General features: G+C 52.7%; 1 protein-coding gene and 1 long non-coding RNA gene across 4 annotated transcripts; one reads left to right on the plus strand and one right to left on the minus strand.

Moving 5' to 3' along the window:
* Positions 1-2,993: 2,993 nt before the first annotated feature.
* On the plus strand, positions 2,994-11,637 carry LOC112544773 (uncharacterized). 2 transcript variants are annotated; one of them, XR_012898479.2, is made up of 3 exons: positions 2,994-3,063; positions 6,225-6,433; positions 10,893-11,637. It is a non-coding gene; the product is annotated as an uncharacterized LOC112544773 (long non-coding RNA). The 2 variants fall into 2 exon arrangements; XR_012898480.2 differs by lacking the exon at positions 2,994-3,063 and adding an exon at positions 3,114-3,680.
* LOC142823173 (endonuclease domain-containing 1 protein-like) lies at positions 9,606-17,667 on the minus strand. 2 transcript variants are annotated; one of them, XM_089771406.1, is made up of 3 exons: positions 16,721-17,667; positions 11,631-11,812; positions 9,606-10,718 (listed from the first exon to the last, which is right to left on the minus strand). In XM_089771406.1, the coding sequence occupies exons 2-3, from the start codon at positions 11,787-11,789 to the stop codon at positions 10,017-10,019; spliced, it is 861 nt and encodes a 286-aa protein (XP_089627532.1). In that variant the 5' UTR covers positions 11,790-11,812; positions 16,721-17,667; the 3' UTR covers positions 9,606-10,016. The 2 variants fall into 2 exon arrangements, with proteins under 2 accessions (XP_089627532.1, XP_089627531.1); XM_089771405.1 differs by lacking the exon at positions 16,721-17,667 and having other exon boundaries at positions 11,631-11,915.
* Between the last annotated feature and the right edge of the window lie 84 nt (positions 17,668-17,751).

Genomic DNA, 17,751 nt, shown 5'->3' on the forward strand with positions numbered 1-17,751 from the left:
GTCCCTGGTTGGTTTGTTTCACCAGTAGCTGCTACTAGCAGGGTGGTGCTTTGCTCTTTTGGGGTACGTCTAGACTACAGGCTTCTGTCGACAAAGAGCGTCTAGACTACATTGAGTTCTGTCGACAAAACAAGCTGCTTTGTCGACATGGTAGTGTAGACGCAAAGGACAGTTTACATGCAATAACACCTTCTGTCGACAGAAACTCTGTCGACAGAAGGCGTTATGCCTCGTAAAATGAGGTTTACCAGCATCGACAAAACTGCTGAGTTCTGTCGACGTTATGTCGACAGAACTCAGCGATAGTGTGGACGCAGGTATAGTTTTGTTGACAAAAGTCCACTTTTGTCGACAAAACCCTGTTGTCTAGACACACCCATACTCTCCTCCCCTGAGTTTCCCTGGCCAGGGTCACATGCTGCCGCCATGCTAAGCCCCTCCTTCTGAATTTGACTTTCCTCTTTTAAGGCTGGAGTATGGATCGGGTGTGCAAATGAGCCACCTTCCCCCTGCCTTGCCCACAGAGAAGAGGCAGCTTTGCACAGAGGCAGGGCTTAGAGATGGATGTTCTGCTCCTTACTGGGCAAAAGAAGCTCCTCCCCCAGCCTCTCCACGGAGCTCCGCCTCTGTGTACGGGAGCGGGGATAGGTCTGCCAGTTTTGCGCCTTTCCTTGCTGTCCCTCCCAGTGGGGAAAGGAGTAGCACTGCCAGAAGTCCCTCTGTCCCCTTCCCCCCTGCTTCCCGGTAGCAAATTTGGTAAGCAGCTTCCTCACCAGCTTCACAACTCAAAGCAAGGGCAGGGTGAGGCTGTGCCAGGACAATAGGATGTGCCTGGAACAGGACTGGGTCTCCTAGAAAGGGAGGGCTCTGCTACAGAATGACCACATGGGGACAACGGGGGATATGGGGTGGAAAGCAGGGACAGTCATACTATATAATCGTAGGATCACTGAGCACTAGAAGTGGCAGGGACCTCGAGAGGTCATCGAGTCCAGTCCCCTGCCCTCGCGACAGGACCAAGCACCATCCAGACCATCCCTGACAGGTGTCTGTCCAACCTGTTCTTTAATATCTCCAGGGATGGAGACTCCACAACTTCCCCAGGCAACTTATCCCAATGTTTCACCACCCGGATAGGTAGGAAGTTTTTCCTCATGTCCAACCTCAATTTCCCTTGCTGCAGTTTAAGCCCATTGCTTCTTGTCCTGTCCTCAGAGGTCATGGAGAACGATTTTTCTCCCTCCTCCTTGTAACACCCTTTTAAGTACCTGAAAACTGCTATTATGTCCTATCTTAGTTTTCTCTTTTCCAAACTGAACAAGCTCAATTCTTTCAGACTTCCCTCCTAGCTCATGTTCTCTAGATCTTTCATCATTCTTGTTGCTCTTCTCAGGACCTTCTCCAATTTCTCCACTTCTCTCCTGAAATGTGGGGCCCAGAACTGGACACAAGACTCCAACTGAGGCCTAACCAGCGCAGAGTAGAGCGAAAGAATGACTTCTCGTGTCTTACTCACAACACTCCTCTTAATGCTTTTTTTGCAACAGTGTCAGATATGACTCATTGAACTTGTGGTCCATTCTGACCCCTTAGATCCCTTTCTGCTGTATTCCTTCCTAGACAGTCACTTCCCATTCTGTGTGTGAAACTGATTGTTCCTTCCTAAGTGGAGCACTTTGCATATGTCCTTATTAAACTTCATCCTCTTGACCTCCGACCATTTCTCCAGTGTGTCCAGATCCTCCTAGGCTATATTTACACTACAGAGTTTTTCAGGTATACCTCTGGTACGCATCTGGGCTGTGTCTAGACTGGCCAGTTTTTCTGGAAAATCAGCCAGTTTTCAGGAAAAACTTGCCAGCTGTCTACACTGGCCGCTTGAATTTCTGCAAAAGCACTGACTTCCTACTGTAAGAAATCAGTGCTTTTTGCAGAAATACTATGCTGCTCCCGTTCTGGCAAAAGTCCTTTTGCGCAAAACTTTTGCACAAAAGGGCCAGTATAGACAGCTCAGATTTGTTTTCCGCAAAAAAGCCCCGATCGCGAAAATGGCGATCGGGGCTTTTTTGCGGAAAAGCGCGTCTAGATTGGCCACGGATGCTTTTCCGCAAAAAGTGCTTTTGCGGAAAATCGTCCGTGCCAATCTAAACGCTCTTTTCCAAAAATGCTTTTAACGGAAAACTTTTCCGTTAAAAGCATTTCCGGAAAATCATGCCAGTCTTGACGTAGCCCTGCTCTTTCAAAATATCTTTTCAGAAGAGCAGACATGCTTTTTTCAGCCTCCCTGTAAACCTCATTTTACGAGAAAGAAGGGATGTTCCGAAAAAGGGGGTGTTTCTGACATTTGGCCCAATGTGGATGGTGTGTGGGGGGGTTAAACTTGACTCAGTCTTGTCTGATGGGAAGGGACATGGGACAGGGACCTGCACCCACTAGGCAGCACTGCCTCTGGGCGCCCCCCCCCCCGACTCTGCGCCCCCCATTCCCTCTGCCCGTGCCCCCCTGCCCCCCACTCCCCTCCCCCATCCCCCCCAGGCAACAGTGGGGGATGTTTCAGGGGGAGGGGAAGGGTGGCCTAGTGGTTAGCGCGCAGACCCTGGCTGGAGGGCCGGGACACGTGGGCACCACGGCGCCCGCTGGGCTCCCATTGGCGGCACCGTGGGGGGGGGGGTGTGACGTCATGCAGCCCGCGCGCCGAAACCCGGCGAGGAAAGGGCCTCGAGCGCCCAGTGGCGGCGGCCAATGGGCGCGGGGCGGGGCCGGGCGGCCAATAGGAGGGCGGGGAGGGCAGAGCGCACGCGCGCGGGTCTGGGCGGCCAATAGGAGGGCGGGGAAGGCGGAGCGCGCGGGGCTCGGCGGCCAATAGGAAGGCGGGGAGGGCGGAGCGCGCGCGCGCGCGCGGGTCTGGGCGGTCAATAGGAGGGCGGGGAGGGCAGAGCGCGCGCGCGGAGTCCGGGCGGCCAATCGGAAGGCGGGGAGGGCGGAGCGCGCGGGGCTCGGCGGCCAATCGGAGCGTTGGCGGGGCGCGCGGCGGGTGGCGCGTTGGCGCGCGGCTCGTCTGAGGTGAGATTCCCCTCAGCGCCCTCCCGCCCCACAGCGCCCCGCACTTCCCTGCCCCCTTAGCTCCTCCCGCCCCACAGCGCCCCCCATGTCCCTCTGCCCCACAGCGCCCCCACTTCCCCACACCCCATAGTGCTCCCTGCCGCGCCCCATATCCCCGCCTCCTTCTCTAGCGTCCCCTCATCTCCTCCTGCCCCCCGCGCCCCTCTCCAGCGCCCCCCGCCTCTGCCCCCCACCCTTGGGGGCTCCAGAGCGGGGGGGCCACTCCTGGTTGAAGCCCCCCCGGCCACACAACCAGGGCCCGGCCGGCGCCCTTTGGCTGAGGCCCAGGGGAGCACGTGGACCCGTGTGGCGAGGACGGGCCTTCCGCAGTGACCCGTTCCCGTGCAAAGCCGTCGCGTTTTCACCAGACATTGGCCTGGGCCACCTACGTCCAGAGAGGGGAGAAGCGTCCCTGCGGTTCGGTACTTTGAGGACAACTGGAGCCGCCACAGCTCGCTGTCGTTCATCTGGCCCAGAGCCGTGGCTTCCATCCGCAAAGGAGACAAAACAGGCCTTTTGCAAATAGTATAGGAGACAAAACGTATACATTCCCTGGGGGCCCGTGGATAGTCGTTTAGGTATGATGTACGCATTTCCCGGAGGATAACATAGCAGCAGCGAGAAAATTTGTTGCGCACCTTTATGTACCCATTTCCGCTCTAGAACCGTGTGGGCACCGACAATGACACAACAGGTCGTTCCAAATAACACAGGGGATGAAATTGATACACCCATCACGTTGCGTAAAGACCACAGTTTGGCAATGAAACTGATGGCTAGTGCCTTCTTATTAACCTATTACTTTCCAGACCCGTCTTTTAACATGCATAAGGACCTAGTACCTTTGGCTTTGAAGTCGCAATAATAAAACACAGTGGCTACGTCTAGACTGGCATGATTTTCCGGAAATGCTTTTAACGGAAAAGTTTTCCGTTAAAAGCATTTTTGGAAAAGAGCATCTAGATTGGCACAGACGCTTTTCCGCAAAAGCACTTTTTGCGGAAAAGCATCCGTGGCCAATCTAGACACGCTTTTCCACAAAAAAGCCCCGATCGCCATTTTCGCGATCGGGGCTTTTTTGCGGAAAACAAATCTGAGCTGTCTACACTGGCCCTTTTGCGCAAAAGGACTTTTGCCTGAATGGGAGCAGCATAGTATTTCCACAAGAAGCACTGATTTAAGACAGTGCTTTTGTGGAAATTCAAGCAGCCAGTATAGACAGCTGGCAAGTTTTTCCGGAAAAGCAGCTGATTTTCCGGAAAAACTGGCCAGTCTAGACACAGCCAGTTATTTTTGTAAACCTGTAACTGCTGACATTTTCAGAGATTGCAGGCAGGAGCTGGTTCTCGCAGGAAGCTGACTTTTAAGCTGGCTCCCCGCGTACCACCTCTTCCCCATCCACCCCTCATTGCTGCCTCCATATCAGAGGCAGCATTGTGTGCCAGGGGGCAGGCAGCTCTGCAGGCGTCCGCTCCCCACAAAGACCAGCTCCAGCCCCCTCACTGCTACTGGTGTGGAATCGGGGAGGCTGCATTTAACCATGAGGGTTAACCGATGAGCCCAGGCTGGTTTTGTAGTTTCAAATGGGGGCAGAGTTAAGGATAGAATTGCTTATGTTAAGGCGAGTGTCCCACCTTATTTAAAGGGACTTAGACGTTAGAGCATCAGAATGTTGGACATAAGGGATCGGCCGACAAAGGCTTTCTTTGTCGCCCGATCCCCGTCTTGACAGCCGCTTTTTGCCGACAAACTGCCGACTCAGCAAAACGCAGCGGCCATTTTTATTCAAATAAAGTGCAGGAGATTTAAATCCCCGGTTCATTTGCGATGTCGGTATGTCTAATTTACATCCGTCTGGTGCCAGAGGGATGTAGTCTAGACATACCCTTAGAGACTAACGAAAATATATATGGGATGAGCTTTTGTGAGCAAAGCCCACTTCAGATGAGTTTGAATGGAGACGAAAAGGGGAGCCCTCACTATATATAACAGAAAAAAGGAGGAGGGAAACAAAGGTACTTGTCAGTTGCAGTGCGGGTGCTAATGAGGCGGGCTCGAAGTGCCCCGTTCTTCGCTTTTGAGGTCACTTGGCCGTTGAACATAAGGAAAGCTGAACTGGCTAGCCCCTTATAAAACCTACTTTACTTCTGCAGTCTGTGGGCCAGAGCGTAAAAGCGAATGGGTCCGTAGTCCAGGGGTTGGGGTAGCCACCTAGAAAGTGGGAGATGCAAAATGCCGTTCTCCCAGCTCCATTGGCCATTTAGTTCTTTGCTCGGCAGTGATGGGCTTGATGCAGGGACCCCTGGGTGTCATTTTCTGGCCTGTGCCTTGCGGTGGGTCAGAAAAGCAGGCTTGTAAGTGACTAGTTGACGATCCGATAAGCATAAGCTTATTGGATAGTCGAGTGGTCCCTTGACTAGTTGTTTCCCCTCCCCGGGGAGGGGGAGCAGGAGTTGGTGCTGGTGAAAGCCAGCTTAAAATCTGGTTCCCCCCAGCACTGTCTCTATGGGGGGCAGGGGAGGCAGAAGGGTAGCAGGGGCCAGGCGTGAGCTGATTCCTGGCTTACGCCCAGTCCCAAACACTGCGCCTCTGCTTTTAAAATGTATTAAGAGCCACTCGCTCTTAATACATTTGAAAGGCTGGTGTGCAGCGGTGGGAGGGGGACCCTAGGGTGAGCTGAGAATCAGCTGTCCTGGTACACGCCAGGTCCCCCCCATGCTGTGGTTCAGCCTTTTAAATGTATTAAGAGCCTGCTGGTCCAGGGGGCAAATTGGGACAACTCATTCCCAGCTCATGCTGGGTCTTTCCTCCCCCCGCTGCTGCACAACTGCTTTTTAAATGTATTAAGAGCCAGCGCAGTGTCCGGGGCCAGGAACCAACCCCACTGCAGCTCCACAGTTTCTCCCACTTATTGACTACTTGATGGAAATTCCATCGACTACTCGATTAGCTGATTAAACTCAATTTAACATCCCTGCAGGAAAGATGATCACATTGGCCCCTTCTAGCCCTCACGATGTGAATCTATGAATGTACATTCAAATCTAATGGACTTTGCCCAAAGTAGACTTGCAAATCTTGCTGATAGTTATGGGCCTGTCTGTCTGGTTTGTTCACCGAAGGCAAGAGAAGTGTCCGAGACAGCGAGTCGTGTCTGAATTTGAGGAGCTGTGTCTAAATGAGGAAAAGAAAGGCCGTCGGCAGAGACTGGAGGAGGAGGAGAGGGAGACTGGGGACAAACTAAATGAACATGTCATCTAACACGCTCGGCAGCAACTGAGCACAAAGATGGAGGAGAGGTCTCAGCAAGTGGCCCCTGAGCTATACGTAGGTGAGCTATACGTAGGTCCCCTGGAGTTTCGATTTTCCCCACCCCAGGGAAACAAGCAGGTGGTGGTGTTGTCCGCACTATCAGCTGCTAGCACCCTAGCCTGAGCACGCTTGTGGCATTCAGAGCAGTGCACGGTGGGAAGCTATCTCCTTGTCGCCCCTCCCTGTGAGTGCCAGGCCCAGCTGGGTGGGGATTTTCCTGGACTGTGAGGCGGGCGAGGTCTTGTTTACTATGTGACGGACAGGTCCCCTCTTTCCATGTTTTAGCCACAACAGGGGAGGAGAGTGGGTCATTGAGTGAGGGGGGCATTTCCTGCCCTGGGAGAGTCTCCACCCATGGAGGGCACACGGAACGGTCACAGGGGCAGTGTGGGGGCACACGACACACTGCTGTGCTGTCACACACCATGTGCAACACAAAGCAACCTGCACGCAGCAGTGGCCTGGGCTCACTTACAAATCTGATGGTGGAGGGGCTCCCTGGCGCCCGTGGTGGGCAGGCCCCTTGAGGAATGAGCACAGGAAGCCCATGCAGGCTTGTATGTCTGTGTTCCTCTTTACGCTCCAGGCACATCACGGCAGAGCAGCAGTAGTGGGAAGCCCCCTTCCAGCTCCCTGGCACGGCCTTTTATGCTGCTGTTTCCTTCTCGCAGCTACCCAGCGGGGGTGAGCGAGTGACTGCCCCAGGCTCCCTGCCGGTGCCAGTAATCCCCTCTGCCCTGCCAGACCCAAGCTACTCAGTTAACTGCCCTTAACTGCCCCAGAGGAAGCCAGTTTATGGCTGCTAACGGCCTTTTGCACCTCCATGCTTGTGTCGGGTGCTCTGGCGTGAGAACAGCGAGGCGTCCTCCTGGCACGGTGAAGGCCCACACGTGTATTGGGGTGTGAGCGCTTGGGGCCTGCAGCTTGCTTTGTCAGTGGCATGAGGTGGAAACTTCCGTTTGGTAGGGTAAATGCACATGCAAAGGGTATGTCTAGACTACATTGTTTTTTAAAAAAAACCTGCCGTTTTTTTGAAAAAACTTTACCTGCATCCACACTGCAGTCACATTTTTTCAAAATTAAATCGAAAGCACACGGGGTTTTTTTTTTACATTGATAAACCTCAAATTACAAGGAAGAGCACCTTTTTCGAAAGAAGAGGCCATTCTGTAAATTACCATCAGGGCTTTTTTTCCGAGAGCTCGTCCATGCAGCTTGGATTCTCTCTTTCGAAAAAGCAGATGGCTTTTTCCATCCACTTTTGAGGTCTGGCCGCTCTCTTTCAAAAGAAGCTTTTTCGAAAGATCTCTCCCGAAAAAGCTTTCGAAAGAAGCTTGCAGTCTTGATGTAGCCAAAAAGGGGAGTGTCACGTTACTGTTCGTTAGTGGTGCTAATGAGCCCAATTCCGTCAGCTGGGGTATGGCCCATTCCCAACAGTTGAGGAGACGGTGAGAGAATGCCAAAAGGGAGGAATTACTTTTTGTCATAAGTCACCCACTCCCGGTCTCTAGTCCAGGGATGGTCAAAATATGGTCCCCAGGCCGGATGTGGCCCCCAAGAGCCTCAGCCGGCTGTCTGCCTGCCCCACCCCCTCGCTACATGCCAAAAAGCCTTCTGCGGGGCCGTGTGTGTGTGTCTGAACGCTGGGAGCCCAGGGGGAGTGGGAAGAGGCTTCTTACACCGCCCCCGTCCCCCGTAGTTCCCTTTGGGCAGTTTCCAGCCAATAGCAGCTGCCTGTTTGCAGCATGTGACGTGCCCTTCCGTCCTCAGCTCCTGGGCTCACAGCGTTTTGGTCAGGGCAACAAACAAGGCCCCTGCAGCTGCTCTGAGCACGTACAGGGGCATGGAAGACAGGGACCCTGGCTAAGGAGCCTGCTGGGCCACTGGCCGAGAGCCACCCAGGAAAGGTCCATCAGTCACAGCCTGCCTCTGGCACCCCAACCCCCCCCTTTACCCCATGTAACCCAAACCTGCACCCCTGCTTCAGCCCTCATACCGTCCCCGACACTGCACCCCCTCCTACGTCCCTTCTCAGGTCACAGCCCCCTCCCAGACCCTGCGCCCCCCACTCCACTCCTGCCCCATCCCATGCATTGTCACTGGGAAGACGGACCTGCCTGCCCTACATGCTTTGCCAGATCTCTGTGACGCTCGGTACCCTGTGCTCACTGCTTGTACAAGGCTGGGATATCTTTGGTACAGAGCAAGCCTGCTGGGGTGTCCTATAGAAACTCGTATTTCGCTGATCATTATTGTCCTGGTGAGATCTGTGGGGCAGCGTTGTACGCAGAGTTACACCAGTTCCCTGGCGGACGTTACCGAGGCAGATTTCAGATCTGGGGGAGCAGCTCCAACCAGTCCCTCAGAGTCAGAAAGAAACCGATGCTTCGGCCAGGAAAATCAGATGGAGGATCACCTGGCGGAACAGCCGTGCTTTGGGACAGCAAAAGGTGTGAGCAAGAAATTGGCAATTGGGCTGGAGGATCCTGTGTAAACAGACTGGCTGCTGCCTGAATCCCAGCTGGGGATGGTTCTCAGACATCAGCAACAGAGGACACCCCTCCCTTTTTTCCCCCATCCCTACTCGCAGCATTAATCACATGTGATGAAGCATCATTACCCAAGGGGCGTGGTCCTGGCTGAAGACCCCAGCCGGAGTGGTGAGAACCTTATGGTTCACTGAGCTCCCCTTTGGAAGAACCCCAGAAAGTACCCTAGACTGGGCTGGGATTCTGGTAGGGGATAAGAGAGGAGTCCTGTCCCCTGGCTGACCCAGGGCATCATGATGGTGTTGAGGGTCCTCAGCTGCCCTTTCGCATCCAGCCCGTCCAAGACGACACAGCAGCGGGGGCACTTTGCCATCAACCCTTTTTATTTGCAACCTGTTCATTTGCCAAGCAGAATTTCCCATCGCAGGATCTGGCGACGCATCAGGAAAAGTTTTCACACAAAACTGATTTTAATAATTACCGCCCACCGCAACATTAATCAGCGTTATGCAAATCACCATCGCTGCGTTTCTCTAGCGCCTGCCATCCCAGCAGCCCCACACGCTTCCCAAAAGGGGACAATAGCCCCTTGGCACAGGCATTAGCACAGAGATGCGGGGCCCAGATGGAGCTGAATCCCCATGGCACAGACCTAGCACAGCAATGCAGGACAACACGGAGCATCATGTGTCACAGCAGGACTTCCCGGTTGGCCCCTTTCGCTTCTGCAGAATTGAGGATCCATTGTAGGCCGACCGAGCCCCCAGCCTTTCTGGGCGAGAAGCTCCTGCCCTGGGTGGGAGCCGGAGCTGGGATGGATCTGCTGCAGATCGCCAGGGCTCACCCTCAGCTCCCGCGAGTGGGCAGAGCTCTGCCCCCGTGGGGCTTTGGCTGCACCAAAATGGGGATAGGATGGGGGGCTAATTGAAGACAATTTCTGAAGAGCAGCAGGTGGGAGGAGAGGGAAGTGCGAGGGGCTGGCTGATACTGAGAAGCTCATGCAGATACGCAGGCTCCAGGACTGTTCAATTAAAAGGTTGATTGGAATTACTGCCTATACCCCCCCCCCCTGCTCACAAGCTATTGCAGCTTCTCCTAAGCAGTGTGTTTCCCTCACCCGGTTTTTTTGGGCTTTTTCTCTGGTGGCTCTTCCTCCAGACAGGCATTCTTTACCGAGTTTGGAAGGTCTCCGCACAATTTCTTGGTGATCGCTGATAAAACTTCCTTTGCCTTTGAGGTGCCTTCATTGCAATCATCTTTAAAAATCTCGATGGCTTGATTATTCCCATACAGCTCCTTTAACTTTTGGCTCAGCTGCGTCACTGTCATGTGCTCCAGGATGCTGTCTGGCCTGTTCTCCCCCAGGAAGGCGAAGGCAAATTTCTCGTTATTGAGTGGTTGATTGCAGCAAACGGCTGTCCAGATGTGGCTGGGCACCACCACCCTCTCCGCATCTCGCGTGATTCCTCTTCTGTTGTCATCACCCTTACTGGGGATTTTATGCTGGTCGCTGGGCACCACTCCGGTCACGAGAAAGGCGTTCTCTTCTGGGTCAGGGCAGTCCTGTGTTAACTGCGCCTTAAGATGTTTTTCCAGCTCAAACCATCTGACCCGGTTGAAGCAGGGGTCCATGGGAACCACATTGGTGAGGGTGAAGGTGGCCGCTCGACCATCACACTGGAAGGCATTCGGGTTCAGGTGTCCCCGGTCATAGCCTGTTTTTTTATAATCTTCATTGATGGCTTGGGTTTTTTTCAGGGTTTCAGATCTTCCATTTTCCTCTTCCATGTTTTTGCTACGTGAACGAGACAGCAGCTGGAAATAGAAAAAGCCAGAGGTTCTTTACAGTTAGCTTATATAAAAATGTCCATGACACAAATTCAGAGTAGCTGGGAACCAAAAGCAAAATCAGTCTCTCTGTCTCTGGACTTTGTATTGGTATTGTCAATCTCTGAATCCCCTTCTTCTCCTGTTATATCTCTTTAACAGGAGAAGTGCTCAGCAGATGACTTAATGCACTGGCCAGTTCTCCCAGCATCATGGATGAAGCTTGTGTGTCTAATTCTGGAGGTTGCAGAGAAAAGTTTGAAAACGCAACTGGAATGTGCCTGACACAAGGACACCTGCCCGAGTGTGCAGTGAGCCTGCGAGGATAGTTCCAAGCCTGGCCGTTGTCCCACACAGGGCAAAGGGAGTTAATACCAGAGGGCCACTCCCTGCAGGGGTCTCTGTGTGTGGCCAGAGAGCAGTGAGTCTGGCCCCCCACCAGAGCAGACACACCCTGGCTGCCAGGTGACTCCTGCAGGCCCTCAGCAACCCCCCACCTCTCTGAGTTCAAAAGGGGACCCTGCTTCTCCTGAAAGGGGCCCTGCTGCTGCTCATGGAAGGAAGATGGGAGCCCCAGGACCAAAGTTCCCTGTAATCTTTTCCATCCATGTGCAGAATAAATTTTATGTGCACCGCAGTATGTGCACCACCAGTAGAAACACAAACCTGGCTGAGGGCGCACTGCTACTCAGTTGGGTGGCATTTAAATGTATCTTGAGAGATTGAACAAGTGCACAGCTTACAGGGGACACTACCCAGGGCCCCATACCTAGAGGGTGGGAAGGGTCCCTGTGCCACCCCCATTCCAGGAGAACTGCGATACTTGGGCGGAGCCACAAGAGCTCCATGCCATGGGGCTGAGATGAGACCCAGAGAGATTCAGGCAGGAGACAGACTGGCCTGCGGCTCCACCTTCCATGTTTTTGAGATTGTGTCTTGGCACGTCCTTGGATCCAGCGTGTACGCCGACCAGACCGGGATCCGGCTGCGCTTGTCATAGAAGGTTGCAAAATAAGGTTCCTCATCGTATGTCTGGCAAATGTTGGCTGTGTTTCCCATGCTAAACCCTTGGGGCGCCTTTCCTTCATAGAAAAATTTTCTGCATTGAGTGAAATCGTTGATGACTTCAGCCCGTCCCAACCCAGCGCAGAGCGTGGCGAAGCCCAGCAGTGTCAGGGGCCCCATGGCTCACGGCGTGTCAGAGCCGGTCCCTTTGCAGGTGCTACTTATATCGGCCCTCAAAGGGCCACCTCCTCCCAACCATCCTGGGCTGAGTCATCTTTGGGCTCCCTGCCAGGACCTTCCTAAGAACTGGGCTGTGCCGGGCAGTCATGGCCCTGAATAGGGGCAAGGCAGGTCACGAGGGGGCTGAGAGAATTTCTAGGTCCCTGGACAAGGGACCCCAGGTGCTCCCAAGAAACTCTGCAAGCTGCCAGTGCTTGGAAATGGACTGAGGCAGCCCCGAGTCTCTGTCTGTACCTGCTCTAACCACATCCTGGGATGGGGGATTTTAGCCCCCTCCGCCCCTTCCCCTTGCTTTGTATTTGGTCACTTCCCTTGTTATTGGAAGCATGGGCCACATGGCCCAGAACAGGTGGCCCATGTGGTCTGGGGAAGAGCATGTCACCTGGCTGCCCATGAGGGGCTTGTTTGTGTGGCCAAGAACCACACGTCCAGGGATGAGTACCAACCGAGGGGGCACGGAGCTGTGAGTGGGGCATCATGGAGTTTGGGGGATGCGGCGCGTCCCCAAACTGTGCCGTGGTGGGGGAGAGGGGAGGCCGTGGTGGACTTGGGGCACCAGAAAATTCTCCCCCTCCCATGGCTGGGGCTGGATTAAGACATTCTGGGGCCTTAAGCTACGTCCCCGTTGCTAAGGGGGTTAAATTTCAATTAATCAGCTAACCGAGTAGTCGATGGAATTTCCATCAAATACTCAATAAGTCAGCAAGGGGCAGGGTGGGGTCCTTGCTATGCTGGCTGTGCCTCTGCCTTTGAAATATAGCAAGAGCCCTGCAGGCAACCTGGGGCGAGTGGTCACTCAAGGTAAACAGAGGCAGCAGGTGGGGGGGAAGCAAATAGTTGAATAGTGTCCGATAAGCCTGTGTTTTTCGGATAATCGACTAGTCTCTTACAACCCAACCCATTGCATTACTTTTAAAAAAAAAAAAGACCCACCCCGGACCCAGCACAGAGTTTTTCCAGTCTCAGGGGTGCACTGGGAGGCAAAGGGAGGAGGAAGGAGTGAGTGGGGGGCAGGGCTGTGGAGAAATTGAAGATCCAGAGAAGAGGGGCAAATATCATGAAAGGTCGAGAACATGAGCTAAGAGGGAAGGCTGAAGGAATTGGGCTTGTTTAGTTTGGAAAGGAGAAGGCCGAGAGGGGACAGGAGAGCGGTTTTCAAGTATCTAAGAAGCTGTCACAAGGAGGAGGGAGAAAAATTGTTCCCCTTGGTCTCTGAGGACAGGACAAGCAGCAATGGGCTGAAACTGCAGCAAGGGAGGTTGAGGCTGGACATGAGGAAAAACTTCCTACCTGTCAGGATGGTGAAACATATTTAAGAGCAGGTTGGATAGACAAACAGACAAGCAAAGCAAGACCATTCAGTTGCATGCGGGGCCTCATTTTGCGTGGCTGGCAGCATTTGTTTGCTGTCTCTCGCTCCTGGGAGATGGATTTCTGAGCATGCCCTGGGTTTCTGCTTGTCCACATTCTTGAAGTGCTTGTTTGCACTTATCTAAATAAATTGTCCTAAAAGCCTTGCAAGATAAAGATACTGAAACAGGTGATTAACAGCCCTTGGTTTAGCTGAGGGGCGGGTGTGATAATCTAATCTCCTAGGGTATGTCTACACTACAACGTTAATTCGAACTAACTTAGTTAATTAGTTAATTCGAACTAAGCTAATTTGAACTAACGGATCCAGACTAAAAAACTAGTTCGAATTAGTGTTTTGCTAATTCGAACTAGCATGTCCACATTAAGTGGACCCTGAACCGGGCTTAAGGATGGCCGGAAGCAGTGCCGGCAGGGCATCAGAGGAGAACTTAGAGCGTGGAGATTCTGTCTCAGGCTAGCCGAGGGCTGTGCTTAAAGGGTCCCGACCCCCACCCAGGACTGACAGTTCTCAGGGGTGCCCCGCTTGCAAAGCAGTCCTGGCTTGGATTGCCCGGACTACCCACACTGGGCACATCACAGCACTCGGCCATCAGCCCGGCTGCACTTGCCGCAGGCTGCCATCTGGGGAGAGGGGGCAGTTGGGGGGCTGCAGGAGAGCTTCCACCCCCAGAAGCCTGCAGAGCCAGCCCAGTCCTCCCCATCGGGGGCTCGTACCCCATTCCTCCCTCACCTCCTTCCACTTACCCTTCCCTAGCCCCCCTTCCTGATGTACAAAATAAAGATAACGTGTCTTCCAAAATGGAATCTGTCTTTATTGAACAAAACTGGGGGAGACTGGGAAAAGGAGGTGGTAGAGGGGAAGAGAGAGGCTGGGAGAGGGGAGGGCAACTAAAATGATCAGGGGTTGGGAACTGGTCCCATATGAAGAGAGGCTAAAGAGACTGGGACTTTTCAGCTTAGAAAAGAGGAGACGGAGGGGGGACAGGATAGAGGTCTCTAAAAGCAGGAGTGGGGTGGAGAGGGTGCATACAGAAAAGTTCTTCATTAGTTCCCATAAAGAAGGACTAGAGGACACCAAAGGAAAGGAATGGGTAGCAGGCTTCAAAGTAGTAACAGAAAGTTGTTCTTCACAGAGCAAAGAGTCAACTTGTGGAACTCCTTGCTGCAGGAGGCTGTGAAGGCTACAACTAGAACAGAGTTTAAAGGGAAGTGAGATCAAGTCATGGAGGTTGGGTCCATGGAGTGCTATTAGCCAGGGGGTAGGAGTGGTGTCCCTACCCAAGGTTTGTGGAAGGCTGGAGCGGGATGGCACGAGACAAATGGCTTGGTCACTGTCTTCGGTCCATCCCCTCCAGAGTCCCTAGGGTTGGCCCCTGTCGGCAGACAGGCTACTGGGCTAGATGGACCTTTGGTCTGATCCAGGACGGCCATTGTAAGCTCAGGGCTCAGGGTCGGGGGTCTCAGTGGACCACCTTGATTCTCTTGCACACCTGCTCCTGGGTGGCCAGGCTGGCAGCTCTCCTGCCCAAGCCGGCCACTTTCCTGTGCCTAGTGCAGAGATCGTGGATGAGGTCCACGATGTGCGCACTAGCCCAGGCGGGTGCCCGCCTCTTGCGGTCCCGGGCAAGCTCCCGGGAGCCGCCAGCCTGGTCCCGGGAAGAGGGGGTGGGCTGGGGGGCATCGGGTGGGTGGCTCAATCCGTGCCAGGTGCAGGGTCTGCTGGCTGGGTGCTGGCAGGCTTGCACCTGGCACGGGCACCGTAGCCAGCCCATGGCCCTTTAAGGGCTCCGGGACCGGGAGGGGGGCATACGAGTTTCCCTGGTGTTGGCCAGAGTGGCCACCAGGGAAACCTGGGGAGGGCTAGCCTCCCACTAGTTCGAATTAAGGCTCTACACAGCCCTTAATTCGAACTAGTAAGTTCGAACTAGGCTTAATCCTCGTGGAATGAGGTTTACCTAGTTCGAACTAAGCGCTCCGCTAGTTCGAATTAAATTCGAACTAACGGAGCGCTAGAGTAGCGCCTATGAAACACCTCCTGGGATTTCCCTCTGACTTGACAGAATGTGAACCCCTGGCCCTTGATGACCGTACACGACAGACTTGGGCACAGACGTTCCCAGTGGCTGGCTTCAGATGGTGAGTTTCTCCAGGTACAAACAAACTGGCTACGTCTACACTGGCACCCTTTTTCAGAAATGCTTAAAACGGAACAGTTTTCCGTTATAAGTATTTCCGGAAAAAGCTCATCTACATTGGCAGGATGCTTTTCCGGAAAAGCACTTTTTCTGGAAAAGCGTCCGTGCCAATGTAGACGCACTTTTCTGCAAAAAAAACCCCGATCGTCATTTTCGTGATCGGGGCTGTTTTGTGGAAAATACTACTGTGCTGTCTACACTGGCCCTTTTCCGGAACAGTTTTCCGGAAAAAGGACTTTTGCCCAAACGGGAGCAGCATAGTTTTTCCGGAAAAACACTGACAATGATCTCTGAGGTGGGTGTTTACTGAGAGTTCCCGGCTTTTGGATTGCGACTGTGGTGTTCTCCCAAATTAATCTTTGGCTCTGTCTCTTGGAGGAAAAGTTTTCTTTCATGATGCCCAGACTCGGTGATTGCGAGAAGGGAGGTATTGCCACATAGAGACTCCCAGCTATTAACAGCAAGGGCTGTGTGTTCCGTGTGTTACCCTTAGTTCTTCAGAAGACCATTGTCAGATGAGGAAGAGGATTAGTGAGCCTGTTAATAGCACTCTCCTTCATCTCTGGGTACTCGGTGAAAGGATCAGGAAAGGCAGATAAAGGTGATGGGACAGACAATGGCAGGTATTAACTTATTGTGTTAGTCAGAATTACAGAGAAGTGAACAGGAATGAGGAACAGGCACCATCTGTGTACAAGAGAGATCTCCTGGGCTTGTGTCAACATAAGGCTGTAAATCTTTTACTTAAGCTCTTAACTCCTTCAATTAGGTAAGAGCACACACTTCCTGATGGAAAATGCACAGAGCAAAATCAGTAGCAGGATCAGAAAGCCCCCTCTGGGACATTTGGGGATGGAGATAAAGGCACTCAGTCGATGTCTACGCTGCAGAGTTCTGTTGGAAAAAGATACGCAACTCACGATCCACAATTTGTGCATCCTTTTAGGAATCTTTTGTTGGAAGAGGCTTTTCCGATATTTGGCTTGTCTACACTGCGCCAAATATTGGAAAAACCTTCTCTTTTGGAAGATCCCTTATTCCTCATAAAATGAGGAACGCGGGGATGTCGAAAGAAACTGTTCCGAAAAAGCGGCCGCATTCCCTGCGCTCAGCACAGTTTTTCCGGTAAAACTCTGCCCTGTAGACATAGTCTCAGACAGCCACAGGAAAACTCACCAACAAGTGCGAGAAGCTTGTCCAATCTTGGGGAGGCCCCTTTGCGACCACTTACAAGAAATCTCTTGGTTAGACCCAGACCATCATGATGAAATAGTCAAATGTTCCCTAGGGTTTTATCTCAAGCCCTTTGAAGTAACAGGAAAGACACGTTCAGTTGTCCCATAAATATTAACTGATTTGACATTCATTAGCCAAGTACTTTTGGTCCAAAAAAGGGACTTGGGACGTCATCCAGAACACAGCCAGAATAGGCCCCACGTCTAGCGCCAGGGAGTTTGGAGCTGGAGGGGTATGTAAGTCCTCGTGCCCCTTGGCAGGGACAAAGCACTTCCGCTCTGCTTTTTCAGAAATCAGGAGCAAGGGGTCTACTGGAGGGTGTGACCCAAAGGTCTCTTTGGGCAGCCATATTGGAAGGCTAACACCTAAGGCCTTCATCCATAGCCAGACTGAAAGAGCAGCAGCTATTGGCCGAGCAGCAGGAACTCACATCCCCGTTCCATCCAAATGACATTAAAATAGCGGGCCATCAGGCTGTGAAAAAGGAGACCCAAATGGCACCCAATATCGCCATATAAAGAAACTGATTTCGAGACAGGGAAAGAAAAACGTAGTTTGACACCGTTTTGTCTGGCAAGAAATGCCTTCTCTGTCGTTGGGGTTGTGAAATCCTCGGTTCTTTTAGCCATGTCATAATGGTCCCCAAGTCCCTATTGTTTCATGATCTCTGTTTTTTTAATTATCTACTATATAATTAATTATGCTAGGTGCAAATCAACCAAGGTGGAGGTGAATGATTGGTGAGATAATTCTGTTACAGTAAGTTAGGATTGGTTAATAACATTTGAGAAAAATAATTGGTTAGGGTATTTATTTTTAAAAAATCAAGGGCAGGGATCATTTGATGATTTCCTGTTCTGTTTACTTCCTCCGGGACACCTGGCATTGGCCACTGAAGGTAGACAGGACGTTGGGCTGCAAAATTGTTCTAACAAAGCCACGTTGTACGTCTTCCCCTCCCCCCATCCTCT

The sequence above is a fragment of the Pelodiscus sinensis genome, chromosome 19 (assembly GCF_052426305.1).
Source record: "Pelodiscus sinensis isolate ZL-2025 chromosome 19, ASM5242630v1, whole genome shotgun sequence".
NCBI classification, from domain to species: Eukaryota; Metazoa; Chordata; order Testudines; family Trionychidae; genus Pelodiscus; species Pelodiscus sinensis.

Excerpts from the sequence above, each read along its gene's own strand:
- LOC142823173 (XM_089771405.1), bottom strand. The coding sequence starts at position 11,915 with ATGGGGCCCCTGACACTGCTGGGCTTCGCCACGCTCTGCGCTGGGTTG. Across the intron at positions 10,719-11,630 it reads CATGGAAGGTGGAGCCGCAG|CTGCTGTCTCGTTCACGTAG; the intron begins GCCAGTCTGTCT and ends TTCTATTTCCAG.